Here is a 23,682-nt window from a genome sequence, read left to right as displayed (position 1 = left end):
GTGTCCTCATGTGTACACTGCGCCCTCTGTGTGTGCGCGTGTCGTGTGTACACGTGTGCCCTGTGTGCGTGCGTGTCCTCATGTGTACACTGCGCCCTCTGTGTGCGTGCGTGTCCTCATGTGTACACTGCGCCCTCTGTGTGCGTGCGTGTCCTCGTGTGTACGTGTGCCCTGTGTGCGTGCGTGTCGTGTGTACACTGCACCGTGTGTGTGCGTGTCGTGTGTACGTGTGCCCTCTGTGTGTGTGCGTGTCCTCGCGTGTACACTGCGCCCTCTGTGTGCGTGCATGTCCTCGTGTGTACGTGTGCCGTGTGTGTGCGTGTCCTCGTGTGTACACGTGTACCCTCCATGTGCGTGTCATGTGTACACTGCACCCTCTGTGTGCGTGCATGTACACGTGTGTACGTGTGCCCTCTGTGTGTGTGCGTGTCCTCGTGTGTACACTGCGCCCTGTGTGTGTGTCCTCGTGTGTACACGTGCCCTCTGTGTGTGTGCGTGTCGTGTGTACACTGCGCCCTGTGTGCGTGCATGTACACGTGTGTACATGTGCCCTCTGTGTGCGTGCGTGTCGTGTGTACACTGCGCTCTGTGTGCGTGCGTGTCCTCGTGTGTACACGTGTGCCCTCGTGTGCATGTACACGTGTGCCATGTGTGTGTGTCCTCGTGTGTACACGTGCCCTCTGTGTGTGTGCATGTCGTGTGTACAGTGCGCCCTCTGTGTGCGTGCATGTACACGTGTACATGTGCCCTCTGTGTGCGTGCGTGTCATGTGTACACTGCGCCCTGTGTGCGTGCGTGTCCTCGTGTGTACACGTGTGCCCTCGTGTGCGTGCATGTACACATGTGCCCTCGTGTGCGTGTACACGTGTGCCGTGTGTGTGCGTGTCCTCGTGTGTACACGTGTGCCCTTGTGTGCCCTCTCGTGTGTGTGTGTGTGTGTGTGTGTGTGTGTGTGTGTGTGTGTTTTGCAGGCTGCAGGGGAGATACAGAGAATGGATAACCTTAGAGGTTGTACCAAAATATAAAAATTAGGTGTTGGTGATAGGTCACAGGCTTCAAAACACAACTTCACTTTGGCAGAAGAGAACTTTTAAAATCCCTAATACAAATCCAAAGGCTTCAAACAAACACGACAACATTTAAATGTACTATTTAAGTATTAATAAAATAGTGCTAAAAGAAATATTGTCCAGTGTGAGTAAAATACGCCCAAAAGCACTGCTCTATTTTTAAGTGCCACACACATACATCTATCTGGTCAAACGGTCGATCACTACTGTCCCTGAAACAACGCTTCCTTTCCCCAGAAAGCTGAAAACATGTAACGCTCGGGGTCCCAAAAACCAAAAAACCAAAATATCCAAACTCGCTGCCACCGAGTCAATTCCAATTCATCGCGACCCTACAGGACAGAGTAGAACTGCCCCATACTATTTCCAAGGAGACTGTTACCAAAACTAGCAGTTAAAACCCCTGTTTCTTTTCTGATAGCAAAGACGAGAACGCACATTTCTGGATGTTGGGCCTTCGAGGTGAGTTGAACAAAGAAAGTCTCAGATGTCACTAGAAACTCGGGAACTTTCTTCCAGATTCTTGATGTGTCCTTCCTGGACAAGGGGGTGAAAAACATCTCTGATCCACGAGGCTTTGAGAAGACTACTTGCAGAGAATTACCTACTTACCCATCAGATTGGAGTTCATGAAAGGTGTTGGGGACAAGCCTTCATGGGCTCCTAATCGACTGTCATTCAAGTGATCACTGTAATGAGGGCTGTCTGTAAAACCCTAGGGGAAAAAGACCAGAGTATTAGAGAGATTATTCGGCAGTCCTGCTAATTGAGCTTAATGACACTCATCTAATTAACATACAGACTTACAAATGGCCATTCCTAACCAAGTTCCATGTTCATTATTCGAAAAACAAAAAGGCAAAAGTGACCCTTTTATTCCTTTTAAGGTTTTAAAGTCAAAAGACTCTTCTTTACTGATCTTAAAGAAAAGCAGGTTTCTGAAAAGAACACTAATCCTGGGCACCAATGGCTTCAAAGCATCAGTGCCCCTGAGACAAGGGGGACTACAAAAATTCTAGGAACTATTACCAGCGTTAACTCCAAGACCTCTCTACATCCAAACGACAGTTCTACACTTTAAAAATAAAAAAGGATGAACTAAGAAAATATATTTAGAGTTGTAATAAACTAGGAAAATGCTTAGCGCCATCTTCCTGTTCTTCTTCTGCCCCCATGCAGCTTCCACAAGTAAAGGATTACGCTTAAAATTCTAAAAATCATCCACAATCGGTATACTAAATGGCACCAAACAAATATTTAACAAAACACTCTGTCTGTATGCCTTTTCATGCCACCATGACAAGACAGACTCCTACAGAAACTGAGCTGTGTAAAACAGAAAGCACTTTTTCAAAATAGCTGACTTAAATCTTGAGGGTCTGAAAAATGAAACTGCAAACACCCTGGAAACAAAGCTGACTCTATCATTTCACAATAGCTGTTATTAAATTTCTCTCTTTATAGCTTAAAATGTGTGTGTGTGTTTAAGCAAAGGTTTTTTTTTTTTACTCCTTTGCTTTTACAAATAAAACGAAGTTTGCAAATAAAGTAAGTGTTACCCAGATAACCAAAGACCTGTGGATTAAGAACTATTCTGCTTCTCAGACTTTTAAACCTATCTAAGTACAGCACCACCTCCAACATCACACTTTCTAAACAAAGCTTTAGACTCTAGCTAATTAAAACTGCAGGTGATACCCACCCCTCTGTTGATTTAAAACCGTCTTAGAAAAGACCAGAACAATTTACAGCAAGGGGCCCAAACAAGGGAGGAAACCGCTTGGGTTCACAGAAACCACCCAGAATCCCCTGGGACTACAAAACCATCAACAATCACTAAGCATCTGTCACGACCCAGACTGCAGGCTAACATCCAGGAAGACATTAATGGGGCTGAAACAGGCCTCGCTAGCTTTGCAGGGTGCTGTCAGTTCAACCAAAGGGCTAAGCACTGAGGGCTACATAACTGTCAAATCATTACAACTGCTTACGGATGCACGTCACAACTCCTTCAGCTGTCCCATTTTAAAACTAACCTTCTGGGAGTGCTGACTCCCGAATGAATCTTTGTTTCATCTTTATCTCCTTTAGAATCACTGATACACATGTGATAGACGTTCAAAAAGAATCTGTGTGACATTTACAACTTGGTTATGACCACAAGGGTGTCCTCTGGTAACCACAAGCTCAGTCCCGGCTGTCATAGCCACATGTGGCAGCAGCTGTACAAAGAACAGGGTGGCTCCCGGCTAACATCGCTCCACCGAGTTTACTTCTGTTGCTTAAAACAGACTCTTCAAGTGCTAACGGACACACCACTCTCTCACACACGTGAACATTTCTCTGCCACCCCTCCTACCGCCATGCTTAGGTAGTCAAAACAAGGCACTGAAATCTGTAAACCGCTTGCTGAAAGCGCATCTATCATGAAACAATGTATCACTCCAGAGAAATGAAACAATGTATCACTCCAGAGAAATGCCCCGATGTGCACACAGGCCAGCCAACTTCGTTCACATGTCAACCGAACGCTGAAGAATACTGAGAGATTAATTTTGTTATGTTCCCAGGTCTCTTCATTCTTGTGCTATAACAAAAGGAACTTTTTAACTTCAAAACTAAAACACTGAATTTTTTTATACTACTTAAAGCACCAGAATACAAATAAATCTAAGTTTTAGGGTCTCATGGAGATTGTGCACCACTGATGAACCAGACAGGCTACACACAGCACAGTCCAGAATGCTAGTCTAGCTTTTCCCTGTCTTCAGACTGCCTTAGGGACCCGCACCGCTAAGCTCCCAGTAATGGGTGCTCAGAGAACACAATTATTTTACTATCAATCATATAAAAATAATAGAAAATATTATCCCTTATCCAACATTTTGTGCACCCACACATTGCGGGCATAGTACAGAATGTGGTACAAGTTTATTTCCCAGTCCACTCATAAAATCTGGGATTGTCACATTGCAACATGGAGGAAGAGTCCACAAACTCTTTTATCATGCACAAGAAAGATCTGAATATGGACCCTTAATATCTATTTATTCATAAATAACATAAATATACCAAAAATCCACATATCAAAAATCAGTAAAGTATAATTTCCCCCATTTAAGATAAAACTCAAACAGAAATTTGAATATTTTCCCCTCAAGGATTCATCTTAGCGCGTACAATGCTCTTTAAAAGCCCCCCAAGAAGCAAGAAAGATACAGTTTTCAATCACAGATGCAAACTGATGCTGGGAGAAGGAACAAAGAAACCAGACGTAAATGTCTGTCATAGTTACAGATCTAATACACACCAACACCTCACCTAAAAGGCTGGGACGAGCTACTGTTTGAGGTTGTCCGTGTTGTTGCTTTCACAACGTGGTAGTGATATCCACCCAGAACGTAACTCTTGATGAACCAAGACGAATAAGGAAACCCTGGTGGTGTAGTGGTTAAGAGTTTGGCTGCTCACCAAAAGGCTGGCAGTTCAAATCCACCAGGTGCTCCTTGGAAACTCTATGGGGTAGTTCTACTCTGTCCTATATGGCGCTATGAGTCAGAATCGACTCGATGGCAATGGTTTTGGTTTTTTGCTTTTTTTTTTAAAGATGAATAACGATCAAGTAACTTACAAAAATGTATGTAAGATCCCCATAGGTGACATGTTCAAGGACAATTCCAGGGAAGTACACAAGCACCTAGGAGCTATTAATGTGCCAACTAGCTGGATGATACCTAGAGCAGAGCTGCGTAAACTTCAATGTTCGTTATCAGTCGACTAGAGATTGTGCTAAAACGCAGGTCTAGATTCCTGAAGTCTGGGGTGAAGCCTGAGATTCTGCATTTCTAACGAACGGGTGATGCTGGTGCTGCCGGACCAGAACACTTTATGTAATAAGGACCGAGAAGATTTGGAAATGAACATTTCTTCCATATAGAGAGACAAAAAACTCAAGTCTTGAAGGTAACAGCACAAGCAATTCCCACCAGAACCACATTAAAACACCAGAATTTTCTGGATAAGTATAAATTAGGGAGAAATCCCACCCTTAACACAAAACTCTCAAGCAATTAGAATAGCAAAACGTTTCTATGTATGTGTGCATTCATTCATGTATTTTTTAAGCAGAAGGGAGCTGACGGAGGCTCGATGAAAGAAATGGGCTGGCTGACTAGGAGTTTAAACAGAAGACTCCGTAACTACTACATGAGACTATGCAAAAAGTATGCTGTTGTTGTTATTACGTGGTCAGGCCAGTTCCGACTCACAGCAACCCCGTGTACAACAGAACAAAATACTGCCGGTCCTGAGCCATCCTCACGATCGTTGCTGTTTGAGATCTTTCTTTTTTTCGCTGACCCTCCACCTTACCAAGCATGATACCAGACACTGGTCCCTGCTGATAACAAGTCCAAAGTATGTGAGACAAAGTCTCACCATCCTCACTTCCAAGGAGCACTCTGTCTGTACTTCTTCCAAGACAGTTCTGTTCGTTCTTCTAGCCGTCCATGGTGTATTCTTCTTTGGTCTTCCTTATTCGTAGTCCAGCTTTTACATGCGTATGAGGCAACTGAAAATATCATTGCTTGGGTCAGGTGCACCTTAGTTGTCAAAGTGACATTTTGCTTTTCAACACTTTAACGAAGCCTTTTGCAGCAGATTTGCTCAGTGCAATAAGTCATTTGATTTCTTGACTGCTGCTTCCATGGGTGTTGGGTGTGGATCCAAGTAAAATGAAACCCTTGACAACTTCAATCTTTTCTCCATTTATCATGATGTTGCTTATTGGTCCAGCTGTGAGGATTTTAGTTTTCTTTATCTTAAGGTGTAATCTATACTGAAGGCTATAGTCTTTGATCTTCACCAGTTAAGTGCTTCAAGTCCTCTTCACCTTCAGCAAACAACGTTGAACCATCTGTATATCACAGGTTGTTAATGTATCTTCCACCAATCCTGATGCCGTGTTCTTCATACAGTCCAGATTCTTGGATTATTTGCCCAGCATACAGATTGAAAAAGTATGGTAAAAGGATACAACCCTGACATACACCTTTCCTGACTTTAAACCATGCAGTATTCCCTTGTTCTGTTCGAACAACTGCCTCTTGGTCTATATACAGGCAATGACTATAGCTGCCCAGAAGCAGACAACGGAAAAGGAAAGAAAGCCCTAGTACAGTGCAGGCATGGCCTGACAGATAGCAGGGAAGGAAAGAGAACAATGCAGTAAAGCCAGAACATCAAAGAGCTGGAGAAAACAAGTGGAAAGTGACTGGCCTGCAGAGAGGTAGGATGGACAAGAAAGGAACAGAGTCCAAGCAAGCAATGGTTACAACGGAGCTCAAGTAGATTCCCAGTCAATGGAATTGACAAACAAATGTGATTTCAATTTTGGAATATAGGGAAAGCAAATCTGTAAAATTATTAAACATAGTTTTTTTTAATTGTATTTAATTTAAATTGATATTTTAAATTGATAGAGAGTTACTATGCTAATAAAAAGGGTCAAACCTGACCCCCTGGGGCTCCTAATGAAGATCTTGAGTTCTGTAAAAGTTTTACCATGAAAGTAGTCATTAAAAAAACAGACCCTCATACATGAGAGATGATCAATACTGCATTCTGAAGGGAAGAACAATAACACCAGAATCACTTATTACAGTAGCCTTAGCATGCCACTGCCAAACAAAATTTCCAAATACACTCTAAAACATTATTGTCCCCATCTTCTGATAAAAACGGAAAGCATGCAAAAGATCTGCAACTGAAAAAAATCAGTTGATACATAAAGAGAATACAAGAAACTGTTACATTCTATACTTAAAATCTGTCAAAATTACAATTAGTTTTTGTTTGCGAATCTTAAAAACAGTTCCATCAATGGATGACAACAGTTCATAAAAGCTATATTATGAAAGGTGTTCTATAAAATAATTTTAAACTTTTCTCTATGCTCATTTCATGGTGCAGGAATTTAGAAATATCAATCTCTGCCACAAGAGGACAACAGATCCTAAGTGATCAATCAAAGCTGCCTGCATTCTTAGACTATCTAAACTGCAAATAATCCATCAAAAAAAAAAAAAAAGGCACTTTGTATTATTTACATAAAAGTACTCTCCTCTGGTTTGTCATAGAGGGTCAGCAAAAAAAAGGAAGCCCCTCAACGAGATGGACTGACACAGTGGCCGCAACAATGGGATCAAGCATAACAGCGACTGTGAGGCTGGCACACGACCAGGCAGGGTTTCCTCCTGTTGACATGGGGTCGCTACGAGTCGGAATCGACTTGATAGCAGCTAACAACTGGTCTGTCACCTCAAAAATACAAGACTTTTACCTTTGGTTGATTTTTTAAATACCTGATTTTTAAATTTATTTCACAAAATAAATAAGGTGTAATCTACAGAGGATCTACCCAAGCTCACGATAAACCCACAGTTTTCCTAACCTATGTTATTTCTCTGTATGAAACCCACTGTCTAACTGTATTTTAAAATATTCTCGCCAATTCTTTTCAGTGGTTAAAAGAGGGAGAAAAAGGCTCCTTCCATAAAGATCTATACCCTCCGGAAAGCTTTCCTGATCCTAACAAGCCCAAACCGGGCGAGCTCATTCTGCACTCCCACTGCATGGGGCTTTTCCATCACAGCACTGATCACACTTACTGAAACCGCCTGGTTACTCATCCGTTTAAATTATGCCATAATTATCTGTTATGATTGCACAGAACAGTGTAGTGGATACGTGTAAAATTTCTGGAGCCAGACGGGCAGCTCTGAATTCCAGCATTGCCACATACTAGCTGCGTGACTTGAAGCAAATTAATCTCTCTTGCCTTGGTTTCCTTATCTATAAAACAGGGATGACAATAATCCTACCTGCATCTCACAGGTTGTTGTAAACAATAAATGAGTTAATATATGTAGAACTTGTAAAAGTGCCCAGCACAAAGTAAATATAAAATCAATGCTAGCCATTATTATTATTATCCCAGTTAGATACTGTATGTCCCAAATTCTGTGAGGGCAGGGGCCAGAACTATATATATTTTTTTGGGGGGGGGGTTATGGTGTGGTGTCCACAGTCACATGCCCAAAACAATGCCTGGCACATACATAGCAGCTACTCAATAAATGACGGATGGGAGGTTTCAACTTCTGAATCTTTAAATTGCTGCAAGGTCTTAGATATTATAAATGTTCAAGCAGTTTCTTCACAGAACACCTAGTAACTAGCAAAAAAGAGGCCGATAAGGTACTAGCTTATGTAACTGGACTGAACAAGTAAAAACAGACTTTCGGTATTTAAAGAGCCGCAAGATTTCACACCAAGTGCTGGCACCTATAGCCTACAGCACCGCCTGGCCAGTCGGCAGAATCAGCCAGAAGCCGTGAGACACCAGGAAGCTCTGAACACGTCGGTATGAATGAACGGCTAAGCCTCAATGGAAACAGGGAATAAAAGGAAGTAAAACAAACACCAAATGAAGTTTAAAAGAAAGAAAGCATTCTGATTTCTTTTCTGTATTTACTCTTATGCTAAATTATCAAAATAAATGCCTAATAAGGTTATACATTTTAAGACAAATCCTTGAATGTGACTATCTCAGTTTAACACACTACAAAAAAGACAGGTGGGCTGACTTGATGGTAACAGTCAGCTACCTGACGGCAGGGACTCTGTCTTTACTGCTTACTGCTCTATCACTAGTGACAAGCACATTACCAGGCACATAAAAGACGAACAACCAAACCCGTTGCCATGGAGTCGATTCCAACTCAAAGCGACCCTATAGGACAGGGCAGAACTGCCCCCGTAGGGTTTCCAGGGCTGTAAATCTTTACGGAAACCACTGACCTTTGGGTTAGCAGGCAAGCACTTAACCAGTGTGCCACCAGGCTCCTTTCAGGCACACAGTAGGTGACTAATGAATATTTGTTAGTTTAATGAATGAACAAACAAACGAACAATGCCCCCTGTTAACGAGTCAGGTCTACTTCTGAAAGCACCAATATTCAATATTTTAAGGTTCTGTTATCCTTTAACAGGTCATGTGCTCACAGACAACGAATTTTCTTGACAGAGAGTTGGATTTTAATTGTCATTCAGGTCCACAATCATAATATTCTGTTGATGGTTTCTAATGTTTATTTTTTGCCAGCAAATCTACATACAGAGAAGAAATTCTTTCCAATTCAGAAAGTGATGCTCCATACAGAAAATAAAAACAGCTCAAAGTAAACTCAAATAGAAAAATTAACTGCCTTAAAAATTATACCATGAAATACAGTACAGCATATATGAAAATTTTGAGGAAACTTGTTTGCTCCTTAAGTAACATACTGACTTTGCACCTGTAAAAGGTTTATTAAAAATTCGCATTTGTGTTCATATATCATTTTAAAATTTTCATACATTTTCTAAATGAAAAAAAGTAAGTCATAACATAACAACTGAAAAAATTAAAAAATCTTCTAATAATGCTCTTTGTCTTCTGTCTAATTAGAATTCATAGCAGTGGCTACAGAACAGTTCTGAACACGTTTTAAACGCCACCACCTAAAATCACTCACGGATTCTTTCTTCTCCTTTAGCAAGTTTTTCCTTTCTAGTAACTTTCTGATACTGTCAGTGCTGCTCAAAGCACAATCTGTGGACTGAGACTTGTCCAACGATGATCTGTTACCAGTCAACAAGAGACAAGCGTGGAAACTTGAGAGGAAACACTCAGGAGTGGTTTAAAGTATTTGACAAAGTAATTTTATGTCATCGTATAGAATAATTAAAAAATTGGAGCATTTATCTCGTAAGATTAGCTGCCTTTAAATTGTACTACGAAATACAGGAAAACCTACAGTAAGTCTCGGGGTTATGAACATCCAACGTATGGACAACTCTACTTGCCCTTTAACATTCTGTAAACGTGGGCTCACACTGAAACAACTGAACCAACCTCTCTTTGTAACAAATTCTTCATCTTTCACGTGCTGCACACGCAGCTTTTAAACCACTGAAAGGCTCCGAGTCTCCTTCTGCACTCAAGTACAGCAGGGTAAGTATTGTATGCAGCTATGACCGACTTACAAATTCAACTTAAAGGCAGAGTTAGGAATGGATCTTGTCTGTAACCCAAGAACTGCCGGTACATGAAAAGTTTGAGGAAAGCCTGTTAGTTTATCCCTAAACTAACAAACTGATTTTACACCTGTAAAAGGTTTAGTGAAATGTCATGTTAACATGTAATTTCCCCCACTTTGCTTTCTATAAACTCATTCTTTATTTAAAAAAGCACCCCCTTATGACATATTGAAAATTTAAATAAATGAATGAGTAAGAATCTGGTTGCTCACAGTTTGTGAAGCCCTAGTCTATCTTGGTACAGATTAAAAGTACCAAACGTGGTCCTCTGCCTGGCAGCACTGGCCAATTCTGGGAGCTTATTGGACATGTAGAAGTTCAGCTGCACCCTAAACCCAATAAATCAGAAACCTAATCAATCAGAAAAAGATCTTCAGGAGATTTATACGCACATTAAAGTTTGAGAAGAACTAGTCTATATTATCTTGTAAGTCATGGGGTCTGGCACATGGTAGAATAATATTAGCCACTATTATTTCTTCTCCTCCTACCACTCGTAGGACCACATTAACTCCTAAAGATTCACATTTTGAAGCCATGATTCCACTGTCACTTTCATAAACCTGCCTATCACATACTATATGCAACCAGGCAAAATTAAGTAAAAGAAAGTTACTGGATTAAAATGATACTTTGTTCCAACAGATCTCAGATTTTACATATTTTAAAGCTTTTATCTCCTACTGCTGTAAATCAATAGTATTATGACAGCGTATAATAACTGCTCAATATTCTGAAATATTTGCTGATATTTGTGAAATCAATTAAAATAAATAACTATAGGAATAACACTTTATTAAAAGCAGTAACTCAGTGCGGGGGGGAGGGCACCAGCCAATGAGCTAAATCGTTCTCACATTCAGTAAAATAACACACTTAAAAATAATTTTAAAAATATAAGTCTAATATTTTAAATGCTTATTTTATAACATTGGGGGGAAACATAAAAGCAAAAATATATATATTAGACTATTTAACCTCTGTAAAATTTTTAGGAAAAAAAGATGAGAAAACTGATTATTAAAAATGTTCTGAATTTTTCATTCACTTATCTATATTTTCCAAAATTTCTATGACAGTCGTTCGTTACCTTTCTAAAAAACCATTCTTGGGTTTTCTTCCTTTAACATGATTAAAATAACATACTCTCATTGCAGAAAAATCAGAATGTAGAGGAACAGCATCAACAGGAAAAAAACTTTCCATTATACCTCCACTTAAATGCAGGCATTAACATTTTGACACATTTTCTTCCAGTTGTCTAATGTTTTCACCTAGTTCAGACATATAAAATGTAGGTAATAAATAGCCATGTACCCACAACTCACCTTAACAAATAAAACATTATCAATAGTTTAAACCCCTACAGATAATCTGAGCTGTACACTTTCACCTAAATATAAATCTACAATAAAATTAAAAAAAAAAAAATCTATAGAATCCTTTCAGCTTCCCCTCAGAAGTAAACACTATTCTGAATTTGGTTTTTATCATTTTTATGTATTACTTTATACTTTTATTACACATATATATTGCCTAACCAATAGACAGAATCACTCTGCATGCTACATTTTTTATCTAAACAGTATCATACTTTTCTCTTCATTCACTTAACAACTTGTAAAATTTATGCATGTTGATAATGTGTAGCACTGGTAAATACATATCATTACTACATAATATTTTATTTACGAACACATACCTTATCTATTCAGTCTCCACTTGATGACATTTAGGTTGCTTCCGATTTTTCCTTATTACAAACAATGTTACTGTAAACATTCTTGTAATATGTTTCTTACACACATGTAAGAATTTTATGTGACATTTTCTCTAGGGGTTAATACCCAGGAGCGGAATTGTTGGGTCGACTCAGTAGCAACTAACAACGACTGGGTATATACGTCTTCAAATTTGCTAGAAATTGCCAAACTGCTATCAGAATATAAATATATATTAAGAAAAAAGTGTCACATCTCATAGTGAATCAGAAAGCTCTATATACAGACAATCCTGGACTTATAAAGTAAAGCTTCCAAAGTTCACTTATAAGTCCTATGTAATGTGTGATGGACTTTCCAGATGGTAAAAAGCTAAGAAATCATGACTATTTCCATATCAGTTCACTTAACCCTCAGCGTTAACTACATTATTGACCAAAATAGTTTGGCCTGGGTCCAATAATGGTCCTTTTCCATAATAAATGTCCCAGATGCGTTTGTTAAATGAGTTAATCTTCACTAGGCTCCTTAGTTCATCGTAAGGTTCTCTAAAACTACATGCAGTACTCCAGGTGTTGAAACATCCAAATCTGACATAAGTAGGATAATGTGTTAGTTCTCCTGTTTTGATGCCCAGTGATGTGTTGGCTATCACAGCCACGCAACAGTGCTGACTGCTGCTGATTTTTAGATCCTGACCCATGGCCATGAGAGTCAGTTTAGAGCTCCTCATTAAAACCATACTGCATATCTTAACAGGATTCATAGGACAACACTTTTGAGTTTTGTTGCAGCCATGGTGATGTTGATCATGAGCCTTGACAGTCCCTTGTATCTTGCAACTTTGCTGAATTCCTCTATTAGCTCTAGAAGCTTTTTAGTGAATTCTTCGGGATTTTCTACATACAGGATTATAATTTGTATGACTTTTAATACTTTAAAATTTATTATGAACTGTTTTCTGGCCCAGAATATGGTTTATCTTGGTAAATGTTCCCTGTGCACAGGGAAAGAATATGTATTCTGTAGCTGGATGGATTGTTAAATGTCAGTCAGGTCAAGCTGACAGACAGTCTTGTTAAAATCTTCTACATCCTTACTAAATTTCTGTCTACTTTTTTTTAATTTTTTTAATGTGTACTGCTTAATGAGAAGCTAGTTTGTTCTGTAAACCTTCATCTAAAGTACAATTAAAAAAATATGTTTAAAAAAAATCTTGTAGTTAGTCGTAACAACAAAAATAACTGCCCCACCTCCCAATTTGTACAGGATTAACCATTTTGTGCACACACACGCACACAATTGTTTTAATATTTCCACCCACCAAAACCTCAATATTTTGTATCACAGTGAATAATCAAGCTATGTTAAATGAAGAAAATGTTCACCTCATGTAAATTAAACCTGTACTGTTTGGAGTTGGACGGCAAGATAAGTTAAATAATTTTCCCTTTCAATGGCAGGGTTTCTGTCTTATTAAGTGATAAAAACTCACGGCCGTCAAGTCGATTCCGACACATAGCGACCCACTAGGACAGAGTAGAACTGCCCCATAGGGTTTCCAAGGAGTGGGTGGTGGATCCGAATGGCTGACCTTTTGGTTAGCAGCCGAGCTCTCAACCACTGCGCCACCAGGGCTCAAGATATGATATATAAAATACGCAAGTGTTCAACACACACACCTTACTTTAGTTTTCAAGAGAGTCAACAAAAATAAACACATTTGCTTTAAAAACTTCTTACTAAGCATTAGAAAAAGACTTTCAAAAATACAGATTAGTAGTAGTAACAGACTCACACATATACATACATCTTTGACACTAAAATTGACAAAGATTCTGCCCAGATGGTGAGTGCTGGACACTGTTGTTTTGTGCTGTCGAGTTGACTCCAACTCTTGACGACCACGTGTGACAGAGTAGAACTGCCCCATAGGGTTTTCTAGGCTGTGGTCTTTATGGAGCAGATCGCCAGGGCTTTCTCCTGCGGAGCCACTGGTGGGTTCAAACCACTGACCTTTAGGTTAGCAGCCAAGCACTTAACTGTTGCACCACCAGGGCTCCTTACAAAGAGACTGTTGTTGTTAGGTGCTGTTGAATCAATTTCAACTCATAGCCACCCTATGTGACAGAGTAAAACTGCTCCCAGAGGGTTTTCTAGGCTGTGATCTTTACCGAAGCAGACCACCAGGCCTTTCTTCTGCAGAGCCGCTGGGTGGGTTTGAACCGCCGACCTTTCAGTTAGCAGCTGATCACGTAACTGGTGTTGGACACTAGCTATGTGAATTACAGCTCCTGTGCCACTGAGCACATACTCATTTTGCCGCTTATTTTTTGCTACAGTATTTTCAAGAGTTCATACATTTAAGATTCTGCATTCTACACAGACCATTGTACATTCTATCCAAATACAGCCATCCCATTGATTAAGGAAATAGCAAGAGTTAAAAAAAAAAAAAAGCCTGTTTCAGATAAACATCACATTTCTCCCCACCTAAGAAGTAGGGAAAAACCCATTGCTGTCAAGTCGATCCTGACTCCTAGCACCCCTATAGGACAGAGTAGAACTGCCCTGTATGGTTTCCAAGGAGTGCCTGGTGGATTCAGACTGCCAACCTTTTGGTTAACAGCCAAGCTCTTAATCACTATGCTCATGATAAATGGAGAAAAGATTGAAGTCAAGGATTTCATTACACTTGGATCCACAATCAATGCCCATGGAAGCAGCTGTCAAGAAATCAAATGGCGTATTGCACTGGGCGAATCTGCTGCAAAGACCTCTTTAAAGTGTTGAAAAGCAAACATGTCAGGTGCACCTGACTCAAGCCACGGTATTTTCAATTGCCTCATAAGCACTGTAAAAGCTGGACAATGAGTAAGGAAGACCAAAGAAGAATTCATGCCTTTGATTTATGGTGTTGGCGAAGAATATTGAATACACCATGGACTGCCAGAAGAACCAACAAGTCTGTCTTGGAAGAAGTACAGCCAGAGTGCTCCTTGGAAGCGAGGATGACAAGACTACATCTCACATACTTTGGAGATGTTATCAGGAGGGATCAGTCCCTGGAGAATGACATCATGCTTGGTAAAGTAGAGGGTCAGCGAAAAAGAGGAAGACCCTCAATGAGATGGATTGACACAGTGGCTGCAACAGTGGGCTCAATCATAACAAATGCTGTGAGGATGGCGCTGGACTGAGTAGCGTTCCGGTCTGCTGTACATAGGGTCGCTATGAGTCAGAACCGACTCAACAGCACTTAACAACAACAACAAAGAAATACAGATTTAGAGTCATGGTTTAAGTTAAGTTGGACTCATCGTGAAAATTCGGGAATCGAAGGTACACCCCGCGGCCCTCTTAGCCTCGTCACGAAACAGCGTGGCGACTGAACCAGCTGTGACGCAAAGAAGAATCCAACAAACCAACGGGCCGTCAGCTTTGTCAAACAGGTTGTTAAACGAGATACTAGTTTGGGAGGCTCCATGACGCAGGAGGACAAGAATGTTCAAGCGCCCAGTTAAACAGCCCAACGACTACGGCAGGTGGGCTTCCCAGCGCAGGAGCAGGGCGCGCTGGGGAGGGATTCCATGGGTATGGCAACGCCTGGCAAGCTGCGATGCTCTCAGACTCATCTGCTGGAAACAGACCGGCGGTAGGACCGGAGCCGAGCTTACGGGTCAGGCCCTAAGCAGGGCGTCCTCCAGACCCCTTATCCGACCTATCCCCCCAGCTCTCTGAGGTGGGGACCCCGTCTTTATCTCACAGATATTGGGGGAATTCAACCAACTTGACCAAGGTCTCCATCTACTACAGGGCGGATCTGTCAAAGCGAAGTCCGCCGTGATTCCTCTTTGTACTCGGAGAATATAAATTATTTGATTTCTGGTGGGCTATTCCGCGGCTTGGAGCCTTGGTGGCGCAGTGGCCAAGACCTCCGTTGCTAAGCAAAAGGTCAGCAGTTGGAATCCACCAGCCGCTTGCTGTTGGGTAGCTATGAGTCGGAATCAACTTCAACGGCAACGGGTTGGTTGGTTGGGTATCCTGCACGTCCATGTCCAAGTATCCATTTTGGATAGGTCTTCAAGTGGATGCTACTTTGTCGCAAGTCAAGTTCAGCATGTTGTTTCGTTGTCGGGCGCCGTCCAGTCGATTTTTGACTCATAGCGACCCCACCTGACACAGCAGAACTGCCCCAGAGGGTTTTCTAGGCTGTAATCTTTACAGGAGCAGATCGCCAGGCGCTTCTCCTGTGTCTACTTTTTTTTAAAATCAATTATTTAGAGTGGGGGTTGAAACTTCTTGTTGTGGATTTGTCTATTTTTCCTTTCAATTCTATTATTTTTTGTTTTACATATTTAGAAGCTCTATTACAAGGTGCATAAATGTTTATCGCTGTACACTCTTGTAAAATATACCTTTTTATTATTCTAAAATGAACCTCTTTATCCCTGGTAATATTCTTTGCTCTGATACCTTCTCTTGTCAATACAGAGTCATTCTACCTCTTTTTTTTTTTTTTTAAATTTACCAATACTAGCATTTTCATCCTTTTACTTTTAACTTACTTTGTCTTTGTATTTCAAGTGGTTTTCTTGTAGGAGGCATATAGTTAGATCTTGCTTTTTTTTATCCAATATAACAATTTTTTACCTTTTAATTGTAGTATTTTGACTGTTTACATTAATGTGGTTATATATATGGTTGCGTTTTAATCTCTCATTATCTATTTGTCCCATCTCTTCTTTGTTCTGTTTTTCCTCCTTTTCTGCCTTCTTTTTGAATTAATGTTTTATGATTTCAGTTTAAACTGATGGCTTGTTAATTATAACTCTATTTTGTTACATCTGTTGTTGCTTTAGAGTTTACAGTATAATCTTTAACTTACCACGGTCTGACTTCAAGTAAAACAACATTTTCTGTATAGTGTAAAAATGTTACCACAGTATGCTTCCATCTCAGTCTGTTACTGCTGTCATGCTTTTTATTTCTACATTATAAGACCCACAACACAGTTATTATTTTTTGCTTTAAACAGTCAATTATCTTTTAAAGGGATTTCAATAATAAGAGAAAAATCATACCTGTTTAACCATGTCGTTACACTTTTCAGTGCTCTTCATTTCTTTGCGTAGATCTATGTTTCTATGAGGTATTGTTTTCCTTCTGGGACTTCTCTGAAAGTTTCTTGTTTTGCAGCTGTGATAGTGATGAAGTTTTTCATCTTCCATGTGTTTGAAATAGTCTTTATTTTTTCCAGTAGGATGTAGAATCATAGTTTAACAGTTCTTTTGTTTTTGGTTTTTCCCTTTTTCTTTTCAGAACTTTAAAAGTTGTTGCTCTACTATCTGCTAGCTTCCACTGTTTCCAAAGAGAAGTCTGCTGTCAATGTTATCTTTAGTCTTTTGTACTCAATGTGTCACTTTCTCTGGTTACTTTTAGAATTTGTGTTTTTAATCAACTTGTTTATTCTGTATTTTGGAATAGTTTTCTTCAAATTCCTTGTTCTTTGGCTTTGAGAGCTTCTTGTAACTGTGGGCTATATGTTCTGATTACATATAGAAAAATTTCAGCCATTAATGTCTTAAATAATTTTTTCTGCCCTCTCTTTCTTCTCAAATTTGGGGGTTTACTTGCATGTATATTAGGCTATTTAATCTCAACTCTCTGCTTTGTTTTTTCAGTCTTTTATCTCCAAGTTCATTAATGTTTTTTTTTTTGTTCGGACATCTCCAATCTGCTACTAATCCCCATCTGGTGCCTTTTTTATCTCAGATATTATATTTTTCATATCTTCCAAGACTCTATCATGCTCAATAATTCCTCTTCTTTTCTGAATATAAAATATACTTAAAATCACTGTTTTAATGTCCTTGTCTATACTTCTATCATCTGTGTTATTTCTGGGTCTCACTGCTTTTTATTCTCATTATAAGTCATATTTTCCTGCTTCTTTACCTGACTGGTAATTTTTTTTGTTAGGGGCCAGACATTATGAGCATTACCTAGTTAGGTGCCAAACAGTTTTGTATTCCTAAAAATATTATTGACCTCTGTTCTATGATACAGTTCGTTTACTTAGCAATAATTTGATGAAGTGTTTCTTTTAAGCTTTGTTATGCATGACCAATGGTTAAGCACTCAACTACCAGCAGAAAGGTTGGCAGTTCGAACCCACCCAGAGGTGCCTCGGAAGGACAGACCTAGCAATCTGCTTCTAAAAGGTCATAGCCGTGAAAACCCTATGGAGTAGTTCTACTCTGTACACATGGGGTCGCCATAAGCTGGAATTGACTTGATAGCAACTAACAACAGCAAGCTGACCAAAGAAGCCTTCAGCCTAGGCCTAACTGTCCCCACTACTGAGGCAATGACCATCTGAGTATTCTATAAAACGCCCCATGAATTACTAGGCTTTTCCTCTCTTGCTGGTGGAAATCATGAGGATTGTTTCCTCTGTTCATTTCAGATGATACTTTTTTTGATTTAGGGTCGTTTCCTCACACACACTGCTTATCAGTACTCAGCTGAATACTTGAGGGGATCCTCGGCAGAACTATGGAGCACATGCACACACATAAGCTCTCTGCCCCCCAACCCCCTTTACCTCTCTCCTCTTCACAACTCTTGTTTTGTGAACTAGCTGCCTTGGCCTCCCAAGATGCCCATCTCCATCTCCTCCTCTTGGAGACTGCCAAGCTCCACACTGGCTCCCTGTCTGCTGTGGCCTGGAAAGTCTTTCCAGATCATAAACTGAGGCATTTACAGTATTGACTTTATTTCTCCTGAAGTGATTTGAAGTCCAATGTCTCAAATTGTTTTATTTTTTCATTCAGGGTTTTTGTTGATTCAAGTGTGAAGGTTAATCTGGTCTCCATCCTGTTCATAAGTGGAAGTCCAGAAGTGTAAGTTTTTAGCTAGGCTGACCTGATAGAGACCACAGATTTGCCTTATCACTGGAAGTCCTGGCAGCAACATAATGTATGTGACTGGAGAAACAGAGCCCAAATAACAAACTTTTCCCGCACAAGACTAAAAGTACTTAACTCAAATGGCTTATTCAAGAGATCCCTGGAATTTTGACATCTTATTTGCTATTGTGCAATTGTATTCCTTACTACTACCTGTCCCCAAATATCTGGTTACTGACAGGACAGAGCAGAACTGCCCCACAGAGTTTTCAAGGAGCAGCTGGTGGATTCAAACTCTTGACCTTCTGGTTAGCAGCTAAGCTCTTAACCACTACGCCACCAAGGCTCCATTTTACCATTGGTAGCCAAAAATCTGTTCTTTAACATTGTGAGATTAGATATCTGCCACTGAGTAGCTATGTGATCTCAGGCTTGTCTCTTGACTTGTCAGAATCTCTTTTTTCCTCATCCCTAAAACAAGCCCTCTGCATTAAATCAATAGTTTCAAGCCAAGGGTTTCCAGATTCTGACAAGGTAGTGGTAATGAGGGTTCATGACTTCTTTTGAAATGAGAGACCACCTCATTCCTACTGGAATGGAAATGACCAAAAACAAACCAACAGAAAATAACAAATGTTAGTGAGGATGTGGGGAGACTGGAATCTTAAACCTCTTCTGGTGGGAATGTAAAATGGTACAACTGTTGTGGAAAACAGAATGGAGATTCCTCAAAATACTTAAAATAGAACTACTAGCAATTCCACTCCTAGGATATACCCTAGGGACCTGAAAGTAGGGACATGAGCAGACACATGCACACCTATGTTCACTGCAGCTCTATTCACAACAGCAAAAAGGTGGAAACAGCCTAAGTGCCCATCCGTAGATGAACAGATAAAAAAAATCCGGTAAATGCATACAATGGAACACTACTCAGCCACAAAGAGGAATGAAGTCCTGATACATGCTACAATGTGGATGGACCTCGAAGACATTATGCCGAGGGAAGTAAGTCAATCACAAAAGGACAAATACCGTATGACCTCACTTATATGAATACACAAGACTAAGAAAATATATAGAGACTAATAGCGATTAGTGGTTACCTGGGGCAGGAGGGAGGAAATTTTTCTCTGGGAATTAGTGGGTTTATGTTATGGTGATGGGAAAAATGGGATCAATTAAGGGAAACGGTTGCACAACTTGGTAAGCGTAACTGATATCTCTAAGTTATGCACAATAAAGGGTGAAATGGCAAATATTGTGTTATTTTTAATTTTACAACAGCAGCACACCCAAAAATAAATAAATAAAAGAGGCTAAAGTTGCTGGTACTACTTAAGAAGATCCAAACACCTCATGGGATTACTTCTCTTGGTTCAAAGATTCAAGGTCATGGCTTCATGGGACTCTCCAGTCAATTGGCCTAATAGTGTTTTTAGAGTTCCTGTTCCACTCCCTAGCTCAGTTAGTAGTGCCTAGGGGTCTTAAAGGCTTGCAAGTGGCCATCCAAGGTACAACAATTGGTCTCTATTCCCCTGAAGCAGCAGAGGAAGAAGACTCAGGAATCGGAGAAGGAACTGGACTACCGGTCTAACTGCCTCCATGACTGAATGTTTTGATCAAGGAATCAATAGATGAATCCTGATCAAAAGGGATAAAAATGTGGAACAGAATTTCAAATTCTTACATAAATAAAACTTACTGGACCTACTGAGACTGGAGGAACACCTGAATCTACCACTCTGACAGACCGATCAGCTGAAATTATCTCCAGAAGTCATCTTTAAACTAAACAACTGTTTAGCTAAATGAGTAAAAAAAACGTTTGCCATGAGCACTGTGCTCTTCTCAAGAACTGTCTATATGAGATCAAACTGTCAACAGTAACTCTAAAGCACAGATGAGAAGTTTAGGGGGCAGTGAGTTAAGTCAATGGTGGTGAAACAATATGGGTACAGACGGCAAAAATGACAACATAACATGAAGAATGCAAACAATATTATTAAACTATATATGTAGAAACTGATGAACGGGTATATATTCTGCTGTGTATATTTTCACCAAAATTAACATTAAAAAATTATCATTTGGTATAAAACATGGCCTGGAGGTTTCATAAACAACAACTGCTTCTATTTCTCTGCTTCTAATACTCCCTGGGCTATCTTTATGATATTTCTTACTGTTCTATAGCACAGTAGTCTCTATTTTCCTCAAGAGACAAAGCATTTCTTTTGACAAGGGAACATGGATGGATAATTTTTGTTTTGCGCAACAAGTTCAAATGACCAGAAAATTGTGGAATCTTGATAAATACTTCATAAATAAAGGAGTAGAGAAAAACAGATTTCCATGTGAACAACCCATAAACAAGAATACAAATATCTAAGAGAAAACTATAAGACTCCAAGCTGGGAAGAAAGATACTGAGGAAAAGTGATGGAAACGAGGAAGATGGGAAATCAAGAATAATATTTACATAGCAAGAACTCAGAAAAGTAGACCCAGTGAGGTCTAACAGTATCACCAAAGCAGAGAAAATATTTGGTTCAGGAGCTGGTACTTGTTTCATTAGTCACAAAATAATTACCTATACTAAACATCAAGAATACGCTCTGCAAGGCGGGGCCAAGATGGCCCAGTAGTCAGATGCTTCCAGTGGACCCTTTTACAACAAAGATACGAAAAAACAAGTGATTCGATTATACATGGCAATCTGGGAGCCCTGAACATCAAAGGCAAAGTTGAGGAACTGACTAAGTGGCAGGGGGAGGGAGAGACGGTTCAGAAGCAGCGAGGAGCTGCCAGACATGACCCAGCCAAGAGCCTGAGCACTTCAGGCCTGAGCAGCTTGGGGCTAAGCGGTGAGGCAGGCAAGTGGTGGTCCTCAGGAGGCGCATTTTCCGCACTGGAAGAAAACCAGAGCCAGAGAGTCTACATTGCCACCCAGAACCAGTGAGAAGCAGCTCCCGATCTGGCAAAAGATAAGTAATTGAGTATAGCCTACCACGCAGATCAAAAACACCAACCTCAGGGAAAAAACTCTCTCCCATTTACCTCTCTGCTCCCTGTTCTGCACTGGGTCCCAGACCGGCTTCAGCAATTGCTGAGTCCCCTGGATGGAAGCAGAATCCGTCCCACACCCTGAGCCATTCTCCCAGCCTTGGAGAGGGAACAAATTAAAAAATGCGAAAAAATTAACTGCCAGCTCACCTAAGCCAGGAACCCAGGGTAGGTACAGTTCCTTTGCTTAGGCACAGGCATAAGGGATCCATGGACTTTGAGTGCCTTTCCCCCTGCATAGACTTGTGTGGACCCATCTGAACAGCGTAGGCCCTCATTACCACAGTACAACAGGGTATATACCGGTAGTCTAACTTCAACTCTTTTAGCTGTGAAGTCTCAGCTTCTTGACATTTGACACTGCTCTGCCCATTAAGCAGGGTCTTCACCTACCCACATCAGGGGCCTAATGACTGGTGGACTGCCCATGCCACCTAGCCACCTACGATAGGGGCTCACAAATATGAGGTGCCCCCTAGTCCTTACATCCAACGTCATTAGGTGCTCATAGTCCAGCTGCAAAACCCACCCACCTACGTGCTCTAAGGAACAGAGACACGCCATCCTCCTGGACACTCGGGGGTGACCGTCAGCCCCCTGCCTTGCTCAGAGCGTGTCCCCCTACTGCAACCAGATGTCTGTGCCTACACCAATCACCCATGCCTGTCTAGGACTGTAAGTGAGAGCCTACACTACACACTATGTGGCTATCTACCTGGGCACCTGAGCTGAATCCATACAGCAGGAGTGGGCGGACTCCTGAGCTCACATACCTAGTAACAGATTTAACCACCTGGTGACAGGACATTAGAGCTTCAAAGTTGCCAATAATCAAACTAGCTCACACAAGCAGCCTATTTGGGCATGTCAAAACAAAACAAGAAGCTAGGACACAGTAAGCAAACATAAAATAAATACATTATACTTACTGATGGCTCAGAGACAACAGTCAATATCAAATCACACAAAGAGGCAATCCATGATGGCTTCAGCAAGCTCCCAAAATAAAGAATCTAGAAATTGTCCAGAGGAGGAAAAGTTCTTGCAATTAGTGGAGGCAGAATACAAAAGATTAATATATAGAACTCTTCAAGAAATTAGGAAATTAAGCACAATGCAGAACACGCAATAGAGAAAATTAAAAAGATTAGAGAAGAGCATAATGACAACTTTAACAGGCTGCAAGAATCCATAGAGAGACAGCAATCAGAAATCCAGAAGATTAACAATAAAACTGAAGAATTAGACAACTCAACAGAAAGTCACAGGAGCAGAATTGAGGCAATGGAAGTCAGAATTAGTGAGAGTGAAGATAAAGCACTTCACACCAACTTATTTGAGGAAAAATCCAATAAAATGACTTAAAAAATGAAGAAACCCTAAGAATTATGTGGGACTCTATCAAGAAGAATAACCTACGAGTGACTGGAATAGCAGAACGGGGGCGGGGGGGGATAACAGAAAATACAGAGAGACTTGTTGAAGATTTGTTCGCAGAAAACATCCCTGAAATTGTAAAAGATGACAAGATATCTATACAAGATGCTCATCGAAACCCAAAAGGGGTAGATCCCAAAACAAAGTCACCATGACATATTATAATCAAACTTGCCAAAACCAAAGATTAAGAGCGGCTAGGGATAAACGAAAACTCATCTACAAAGGAGAATCAATAAGGATAAGCTCGGACTACTCAGCAGAAACCATGCAGGCAAGAAGGCAATGGGATGACATATATAAAGCCTTGAAGGAAAAAAACTGCCAGCAAAGAAT

At 40.4% G+C, this 23,682-nt stretch overlaps 1 protein-coding gene across 6 annotated transcripts in view; it reads right to left on the bottom strand.

Annotated features, from left to right (window-relative positions):
* TCF12 (transcription factor 12) overlaps positions 1-23,682 on the bottom strand; it is a 357,906-nt gene that overhangs the window by 211,933 nt on the left and 122,291 nt on the right. For all 6 annotated transcript variants that reach the window (XM_004374600.2, XM_004374599.2, XM_023729662.1 and 3 more), the window contains one exon: positions 1,683-1,785. In XM_004374600.2, the coding sequence (XP_004374657.1) occupies positions 1,683-1,785 (103 nt within the window). The remainder of the gene's footprint in view (positions 1-1,682; positions 1,786-23,682) is intronic.

This window comes from Trichechus manatus, unplaced genomic scaffold (genome assembly GCF_000243295.1).
Source record: "Trichechus manatus latirostris isolate Lorelei unplaced genomic scaffold, TriManLat1.0 scaffold00030, whole genome shotgun sequence".
NCBI classification, from domain to species: Eukaryota; Metazoa; Chordata; class Mammalia; order Sirenia; family Trichechidae; genus Trichechus; species Trichechus manatus.
The sequence above is the reverse complement of the archived record's forward strand: the minus strand, read 5'-3'. Positions and strand labels throughout refer to the sequence as shown.